At 39.8% G+C, this 10,000-nt stretch overlaps 1 protein-coding gene across 1 annotated transcript in view; it reads right to left on the bottom strand.

Annotated features, from left to right (window-relative positions):
* Positions 1-7,825: 7,825 nt before the first annotated feature.
* The window catches only part of LOC125047274 (40S ribosomal protein S8-like), a 4,302-nt gene continuing 2,127 nt past the window's right edge, over positions 7,826-10,000 (bottom strand). Inside the window, exons 3-6 of the mRNA XM_047645503.1 lie at positions 9,051-9,150; positions 8,766-8,941; positions 8,286-8,415; positions 7,826-7,960 (exon numbers count right to left, since the gene is read on the bottom strand). Coding sequence (XP_047501459.1) covers positions 7,851-7,960; positions 8,286-8,415; positions 8,766-8,941; positions 9,051-9,150 — 516 coding nt within the window. The 3' untranslated portion in view covers positions 7,826-7,850. The remainder of the gene's footprint in view (positions 7,961-8,285; positions 8,416-8,765; positions 8,942-9,050; positions 9,151-10,000) is intronic.

Below are 10,000 nucleotides of genomic sequence, written 5' to 3'. Positions count from 1 at the left end.
ATCGATTACGGTGAGTCATTGATGGACTTTCTTGTTTATTTGTTTGTTTTTTGGAGGTATATATATATATATATATATATAAATGTATGTATGCATATATATCGAGATATATAGATAGATGAACCGTATTCATGTTGACAAATGTAGAAAAGGCATGAATGAGAATGAATATCCTGTGCATTTGACATGTTTCGATTATATCTTTGTCAGAAATACATACGTGTATTTCTGACGAAGGTATAAGCGAAACCGGTCAATTACATCTCTTGTATTGTGAAGATAGTCATTCTCACTCATACCTTTTATATATACATAGATAGATATAGATATGCAAATATGTATGTGTGTATCCGTATACATATATAGATATATACATATATACATATATACATACATACATATTAAATATATATATATACACGTGTGTGTGTGTGTGTGTGTGTGTGTGTGTGTGTGTGTGTGTGTGTGTGTGTGTGTGTGTGTGTGTGTGTGTGTGTGTGTGTGTGTGTGTAAACCATTTCCGTTGCCCTGCCCCTCCTCCCTCCTCCCTCCTCCCTCCTCCCTCCTTCCCCGCCACCACCTGAACACCCGGGCGATAACGTGGAGGAGCAATATATTCGTCTATTTTTTCTCTTTCTCTTTTCTTCTCTGATGAATAAAAAATAATCATCACTTCATAACAAAGAATTCATACATGAAATATTTTGATATGTTATATATGATATATATAATAAATATGATATATGATGTATAAATGCATATACATATACATATACATACACATATATACATATACATATATACATATACATACACATATATACATATACATATATACATATACATATATATATGATTATTTATACATATAGACAAACCTACAAATATATACATATATTTGTTTTTATTTACATACATACGATCCTTTTAACATACAAGAGCCTATATATTATTCTTATAACGTAAAGACTAACACTACTGCCTGTTGTTTCATACAATTCGCTTCAATATGACCCGATTAGAACGATTATCCATGGATTGAATGGAATCGATCCGTCTGGTGTAAACGCAGCCTGTCCTTTAATGGGTTGTAGATTATGCCCTGTTGCGCCTTGATCTGATTTGACTCAATCCACTTGGTGTGAACGGTTCCTTAGGAATTAACGTGGCAAGCGTGGTGAATCAAGATTAATCATATATCAGGTTGATTCTTTATTAATCGTATCGATTCGTTTGGTGTAAAAGCGGCCCAGGTAGGGATACTATGTAGGCTTTTCAATTTCCTCGGCACAATGAAACCTGTGTTTAGCAAGCATATGCAAAATAAAATCTGCTATAGGGGAAAGCGCAAAGCAGCAAGTGACTCTTTTTCTGGAAGACATCATGAGCAAGATCGAGATTGGTGCAGTTCTCAAGTCTGCTCTTCAGTCCTCCGCGTAAAAGCCTTTTATGTGTTACAGCCAGTAACTATGTTGTTGTAGTTAGTGATTTGTTCCGGGAATTCGAAGCATAACTCCTTTGAGTTCGAGAACTATACAAAAAAAAAAAAAAAAATTGATACTGGAGTTGCATTGATCATGCGACTTAGAAACCGGGGATTACACCGAACCGATAGCTCGCGAGAGAGATTGCTGGAACAGGTTATTATTTGGCGAGTGACGCCGCGGGAAGTTTTAACTGTCTGAACATTTTTTTTTTTTTTTTTTTCCTTTAGAATTTTTCTGCCGTCAACAAAATTATTTGACATCTAAGGTCATTAATGGCGTGTTTAAAGTATAGCGAAGCCCCCAGGTAAGAAAGTTTTATGGTTCAATAAGGCTATGTTTGTGGATTTCCAGAAAGGTTAATGGTCAAATACAAATATCCCAGACATCAAAGATCATACAGAATGGTTAATGGTTAATGGTTAAAAGCAAAATAAATGTGCTAGACATCTAAGGTCATATAGCACTATAGTTAATGTTAGTGAAGGATGGTTGGGTTAGTGATTAGTTGTTAAAGCTGGGTTAAGGAATTGGTGAGTGAATGGGTTAGGGTCGGATGAGGTAATGTAAAGGGGTTAGATCATATGCGTTTGAGGAAGGAAAACAGGTTGTTAAAGCAGAAGTGTGAGATTCTGTAAGGATGTCTGATAAGTTGGGATGTCTATGTAGGGAGGACGTGGGCATGACAATAGAATATGTGGGACTGAAAGAGGAACATTCGGAAACCGCGAATGTTCCAATGAAGGATAGTTATACTTTCGTTGATTTACTGGCAAAGATTTCAGTGCGTGTTGGAGAATTTGAAGGGGAAGGTGCTAGAGGGTGCGATAAAGAATAAGGTTGGGGAGGTGGTGTTGTATCAGGAGGGGTGTCGGGAGGTAGAGGGTCTGGGGAAGAGGGTACTTGTGACATGAGGGTTTCACGTGTGTATCCAGGAGGGAGTGGAAGGGATAGAGGGGATAGTGGGAGGGTTAATATAGGTGGGGCTGGAGTCAGGGGAATGGGTTTTGTTGGGATGGGGTAGGAGGATTGGGTGTAGGGAGAATATGAGTAGGAGGAGGATGGATATCGGCAGTCACTTTGTAGAATTTGAAGGTGGATGAGTATTAGTTTGGGACTCGATTATGTAGTTCTTGATATCTTCAAGAGTTTCTGTAGTGGAGTTGGTTGGGGAGTTTTGTGAGATAAAGGTTTTCTTGTGAGGGGGGGAAGAGAAGTCTGGTGTCTGAAAAATAGGGGCAAAGGAAGGTGGAGGTGATTGTGAGGTAGGGGAAGAGGGGGTGGAACGTTTATTCTGTCTGCTGCGGGTAGTGCGGGGAGGGAGAGGGGAAGGTGTTGGGGCTGTAGTAGAGATTGGGGTGTCTGGATTTAGGATAGCAAAAGAATTTGATTGGGTAGAGATCGGAGTGTCTGGGTTTAGGATGGTAAAAAGAATTTGACTGGGGAAGGTAGGAGGTAGAAGAGGGGAAATTAGATGGAGGGGGGTCGGGTTTAGGAGAGGGTGTAGGAGCTTGGGAGGTAGGGGGATTGGCAGAGTGAGCGACATTACTGGAGTAGGGGGTAAGAGAAAAGCCTTGTCGACGTGCTTCCTGTCTGGCTTCACGTAGAGTGAGTCCAAGTCTGAATCTGAGAGTTGCTACTTCAGACTCAAATTTGTAGGTGGGGCAGCCTCTATAAAATACATTATGGGGGCCGCCACAGTTTGCACATGTGCGTGATTGTGCAGAGCAATTTGATCGAGTATGGCCAGGTTGGGCACATAGCGGGCATCTGGCTGTGGAACGGCAATGTTTGGCAGGATGTCCTAAATGCCAACAATTTTGGCATTGACGAGGAGGAGGTTGGTATGGTCGGACAGGTAGGGATTCCCCACCTATGTAAACATTTAAGGGAAGGTCATGTCTACGGAAAGTAATTTTGGCAATGTTGATGGATTTCTTACGATTTCCTCTGGGAGGAATGGAGTAGCATTGTACATATGTTGCATCATAGTCTGTGAGACAAGCGAGTAAGTCCTCTCCACAATCTGACCATTCTTTGTCATGGATTGGGCAATCTGTTGGGGAGATAGAGACAGTTCCAGTGCAAGTATTGAGGGTTGGATGAGGTTCTGTAGGGATGGGATTACCACATAGATCAGTTAGTTTTGTTAATGCTTTAGCTTCGTTTTCAGTTGTTACTGTGACGAGACGGGAGTGGTCGCGTCGGCTACGGAAAGAGACTTTGCCTACTTGTTTTGGAGGCATTGTTGGAAGAGGAGGGTGTTTTGAGAGTAGGGAGCTGTGGGAGGTATCACGAAAAATCGGTCCCATTTGGCTGGGCTAAATAGAGTATTTAGGATTCTTGTAGAGGTGGGGGTAGTAGAAGTGCGGGGACGTGTGGAGGAGGGAGTAGTGTTGAGGGGAGTAGTGTTGAGGGGGGTAGTGTTATGGGGAGGTGGGCAATAAGGTTGTAAGGTAGTAATAAGGGGAGATGGGATGGTTGATGAAGAAGGTTGTGGGAGTATAGGTGTTGAAGTTGAGCATGTTGGGAGAGTAGAAATGTCTCCAGGGGGTTGGTTGTTGATTAGGGTTGATACTGTACTAGTATGCATTGATGATGGTTAATGGTTAATGGTTAAAAGCAAAATAAATGTGCTAGACATCTAAGGTCATGTAGCACTATAGTAAATGGTAGTGAAGGGTGGTTGAGTTAGTGATTAGTTGTAAAAGTTGGGCAAAGGAATTGACGAGTAAATGGGTTAAGGTTGGGTAAGGTAATGTATAGGGGTTAGATCAAGTGAAGGATGTATATGCATTTGAGGAATGAAAACAGGTTGTCAAAGCAGAAAGTGTGAGAATTTGTGGGAGGGATCACGAAAATCGGTCCCATTTGGCTGGGCTAAATAGATTATTTAAGAATTTTGTAGAGATGGGGGTAGTAGAAGGACGGGGGCATGTGGAAGAGGGAATAGTGTTGAGGGAGGTATTGTTATGGGGAGGTGGACAATAAGGTTGTAAGGTAGTAATAAGGGAGAATGGGGTAGTTGATGAAGAAGGTTGTGGGGGTATAGTTGTTGAAGTTGAGCATGTTGGGAGTAGAAATGTCTCCTGGGGTGTTGATTAGGGTGGATACTGTACTAGTCGGCATTGAGGAGGGGGTATTAGTTGTAGTGTTCAGAGCCGTGGTCAAAGGAGAGCCTGGGGTCAGGGAATCGGGCGAGTTTGAATTGGTGGAGCTATTTGATGAAGAGGCAATTGCCTCTAATAATGGTATGGTTAATGGTTAATGTTAAATGGTTATTCATTGTTGGCCATGATAAGCCTGGAGTATGTTGGGGAGAGAAATGGTCCACCCCTCAGGGTCGCTTGAGGGGTAAGGGCTAGACAACTAAAGCAGGGGAATACCGTGCCCATGGCTCCCTCAGGCCGTTCAGGACTGGCACAAAGTCAGCCTTTCATCCTTTCAGCACGACTCTCACACCTTAGGTAGTGGATAGTAGAAGGGGTTGGTGAAGGGACAGAAACGAAAAAGTAGGAGGGGAAAAAAAAGACCATGCAAAATTTGTTGAGTCGAGGGCTGAGTCACAAGGCTGGGGAGTTCCCCAGCATTGGGTCCCAGTCTCCGCCTCCTAAGCCCCCCCACGACAACAACGGGCAAGGGATTGGGGGGGATGCATTGATGATGGGGGAGTTGTTGCAGTGTTCGGAGCCGTGGTCAAAGGAGAGCTGGGATTGGGGCTATTTGATAAAGGGGCAAGCCTCATTGCCCCTAAGATTGGGGTTATGTCTTCATTATTGGCCATGGTAAGCCTGGAGTATGTTGGGGGAAAAAAAAGTCCACCCCTCAGGGTCCCCTTGAGGGGTAAGGGCCAGGTATGGCAGGGGAATACCGTGCCCATGGTTCCCTCAGGCTGTTCAGGACTGACACAAAGTCAGCCTTTCATCCTTTCAGCACGGCTCCCACACCTTAGGAGGTGGATAGTAGAAGATATTGGTGAAGAAACTGAAACGAAAAGTATGAGTGGGAAAAAAGACTATGCAAAATTAGTTGAGTCGATGGCTGAGTCCCAAGGTTGAGGAGTTCCCTATCATTGGGTCTCAGTCTTCGTCTCCTAAGCCACCCCACGACAACAACGGGCAAAGGATTGGGGGGGAGATCATACAGAAGAAAAGGAAAAGGAAACGAAAACATGCGAAACTATATAGGCGAAGGATGAGGATCAAAAGAGGGGTGATCCCTTACAGTGCCCCTCCCCCCCTCCCAACAACGAGCAACGAGAGGCGAGGGCTGACGTTCAAGTGTGGGGTGATCCCCTACATCGGGCCTCAGTCTGCCTCCTAACCCCTCCTACGACGAGCAAGGGATCGGGGGGGAGGGGGGGTAAGCATGGGAACCAGCATGTCTTAGTCACATTCCGAGAATGTCGTGGAAATCGGATTTGTCCATTTAGGAGAAAAAAAAATCTGGTTTTGTTATTACAACCTTGTTGTAGTTTGTTAACCTTGTAATATATCTATAGGTTCCTAATGTGTGGAGTTGCATCAAGCAGAGCGAGGATACGCGCAGTTTAGGTTTTTATTTATATTTGTAGTTACTTTTAAACCAAATTCTGGTGTTCTACTATCCGATTAACTACGTTATTTTTTGCCAGACCATATTCTTAAGGTGTATAGGAACCTACGGTTACAACTGGATTCTAATTGGTGGTTTGATATCGACAACTACCGTGGGATATCCAACAGTTGTTCTTCAATCATCTCAATTTTACTTGCCAAAAATAAGATCTTGTTGAAAGAGGTACCCTATGCAGACCAAGCTTAAATTATGGGATCCAAATGTGCCATTCATCATTCAACTTCGTATATTTATTGTTCAATGAATCCGTTTCAACAATATCAAATGTTTCAATGCTGTTTGCGTATAATACGTGCTTAAAAAGAATATAAAATAAAAAGTATTCAAAGCCTGGAACTTGAACCCTGAAAAATGGGATATGAATTTTTTTTTTTTTTTTTTTTTTTTTTTTTGTTATCTTTATTGGTTATTTTGTACAAGGTTCTTTTCTTTGAAGTGGTATTAATGTATCTCCACAGCGTCAGCACTAACCACATCTGGAGGCGCAGACTGCAATGGGTAAAAGAAATGTTAGTTGCCATGAAATCCAAAGCACTGAAACATATGCAGAAGTAAGTTATCAGAGTAACTATGAAAAAACACATGGACCTTGCCATGTCAAAACGACAGACAAAGATGGTCTAGTATATCAGTTATCATCACTTGCAAGAAATCTTGCTTGAAAGTAAAATATTTGTCATGTCAAAGCTTCTCTAAGGCAACAAAAAAAGTTACCGATTTACCTTTTGATACAAAGATAAAACTGCCAACATCCATGCATTGGTGTGACATTAACATCGCCATCTGAACATCCTAGCTTTCCTGTCAGCACTCAAGCTCCACTCCTTTTAATAATCAAAGCATCCAGGGCAGAGGGATGCAGTCTGGAAAAGAAAAGGTTAGTTTTAGCCACAAATATATGGCAAAAGGTAGTTCAAGTACAGAAAAAATAGATCATGCCACATCAAATCTGAAAAACTAATGTTATCACTGCAAAGATTTTTCTTGGTATTTATGTAACTAATGCAGTAATGGGAACAGTAAAACTAAAACAGGTTCAGAAATCTTCAAAATTGGAAATTGATACAAGCATTTACCACTAAGTAGGTAAAATAAAAAAAAATAAAAAAATTAATAAAAACTAACAGGTTACAACTTAACAAACATTGACTTTGCAATCCATAGAACTTCAGCTTCTTCTGGAAAAAGAAATCCATCAAATTCCACAAATTTATTTACTCCACAATGCTCACAACTAATTCCATTGAACTGAAAAACGGAAAATCCACTTCATTACTTTGAAGAGTAAAGATAAGTGATATCTTTAACAATTATACAAGATAGTATTCCTTACCTTATCATCCCATGTATTTTCAATAGTAGTCATACAGCATTTACTTTGCAATTAAAAAATGTATCAAAAGAACAAGGAAACATTTATTATAGTCCTTAACTTCTGATCTTCAGAGTTAAAATGGTTTGTGCAGGATCTCTATGTTGACAAACTGATGATACTCAACTCAGATTTTAAATACAATCACAGGGTTTTGTGATTGTGTAATAGATTTCCATCTCTTAATCCAGATTCCAGAAAAATTACAAACCAAGATGGATTAAGTGTAGTAGTAATCAAGCTGCACTGCAGCTAGGGTTAAAAAAAAAAAAAAAAAAAACTACAAAATGCTTTCCTCAGCAAGTACAGTTCCTATACCACCAAGATAGGTAAGGTTATGAAAATAAAATAGTCTCATTTAGTCATCATTTATTTGTCTATTGCTTCTTCTTGCTCTTGAGCTTCCTAAGGTAGAACTCGAGCTCTTTTCCTTCCAAGATATATCCGTCACAGCGTCCACACTGACCGGGACGAGAGGCGATGCAGGCTGCAAGAAGCAAGAACAGTTTAAATGCAGGAAGACTTTAATCTCTACATGTGAAATTTTAACATTCTTCTCAGAGTAACTATGAAAGCACACACGGACCTTGCCATGTCAGAACGACAGGCAAAAAAGGTCTAGTGTAAAAGGTTATCATCCCTGGTAAAATTAATTTTCAATTCCATGTGACAATGTCAAGATTTGTTCTTATGGTTTTACAATGGAATAATTAAAAATAAGCTTTCCTTGACATCACATCAACCTATCAGAAATCTTCTCAACAATAAATGAGCACATGTCTTCCTGGAACAAAATTTAAATCTCAACTTACCAAGAAGACGACCACTGAAGAACTGTTCCTCAAGAGCAGACTCAACTTTGGCAGTCTTTTGGCGTGCCTTGTACTTCTTCTGGGTCTTTGTAGACCTCTTCTTGTTCAGAACAGCTTCCTCAGCCTCGGACTAATGGGATACATAAACAGTTACATTAACACCTGAATCATGCAACAATTAAAGCAAAAGCATCAAACTCCAAAATCAGAGTAACTATGAAAGGACGTCATTGACATGTGATGTTAAAACAACACCACAACCAGTCTAGTTGATGGTTTATCATCCTCAATACAGATTTTCAATATTTCAGGGGGGAAAAATGTATGCACTAATTCAATAAGAACTAAAATGGTTACCAAATAGATACCAATTTATTATCTAAAAACAAAATATTTGCAACAGTTTCCATTAAAAGAAATGTTACTCCTAAAAACTCAGACTTTCATTATAGTTAAAATCTATTCCAGACCAGTTCTTACCAGCTTCTTGGACTTCTTACGGCCCAGAGGGAGAGCATAGTGAGCTTCAAACCACTGTCTGAAAGGTGCAGCGTCAATAATCACAATAGCATTCTTCACCAAGGTCTTGGTACGCACCAGCTCGTTGTTGCTAGCATTGTACACTACATCAACGATACGAGTCTTGCGGGTCTGGCCTGAAACCAAATTTTCATTAAATATTGAAAAAAAAAAAAAACTATATCTGCACAAATTTTACATAAAAGTCTGACTAAATTGTAGGCCTGTATAACCTGCTTTCCTTACCTTCTGATCCCCAAGAAAAGTTGCCAACATCCATGCGCAGAGCACGGTACTTGACATTGCCACCACGAGTCCTCACTTGGTGAATCCTGCTGCCGCCAAGCTAAAATACCAAAAAAAATTGATTATTACTTAGTCACAAGACAGTACCTTTTTCAAGCATTATTTTGTTTTAAATACTTGCCAAAAATAAGATCTTGTTGAAAGAGGTACCCAAACCTGGGAAACAAATTCAAACAAGTCCCAGACCATCTTATTAATGCACCCCAGTGCTAAAAAAAAAATCTACAAACAAATATAACCCCTATGGTGTGAAAATAGTTATAAGTCTGATCTATCATAAAAGGTCTTTTTTTTACAAAGTAACAACATTTATTGTTTGGACAGGTTGCATTCATTGTGATGGATTTCAACCAAAATACCAAATGACTAATTAAAATCCATATTTTTCAGCTATATTAAGAGCTATTGTCATGAACATAAACTGATTCAAAAGAGACAAGGGACTTAAAAACCCTATGTAATGAATATGTATGAAAAGTTAAAATCAAAAAGTGATAATTGACAAAAAATGTGAATATAAATGGGTCATGGAATCAGTACATTTGTCCATTATTTTTTTTCTGATAGTGGCAAATTAAATAAAGAATGACAATTTAATGATCAACTAATTAGGCAACCAGTTAAGCAGCAGCCATGTGGATGCACTTCACCCATGTTTGTCCTAGCATGGAGAACAATTATTGTTACTTGCTATCCTCTTATGAGTATGATCATGAATCAAGGTAGGTAGTTCTTTTATCCTTTACTTATAAATGCCACAAGTAAAATTCTATTTATTTCACCTATTTACCTTTTCCATAGGTATGTGCAAGGTGTGAACAGAAATCCCTAAGCGTGATAAACCGGTGATTTCTAGCAATGGCCAAACACTTATCTAATAAATGACGGGT

The sequence above is a fragment of the Penaeus chinensis genome, chromosome 40 (genome assembly GCF_019202785.1).
Source record: "Penaeus chinensis breed Huanghai No. 1 chromosome 40, ASM1920278v2, whole genome shotgun sequence".
In the NCBI taxonomy this organism is placed as follows: Eukaryota; Metazoa; Arthropoda; class Malacostraca; order Decapoda; family Penaeidae; genus Penaeus; species Penaeus chinensis.
This window is presented reverse-complemented; position numbering and strand designations above follow the sequence as displayed.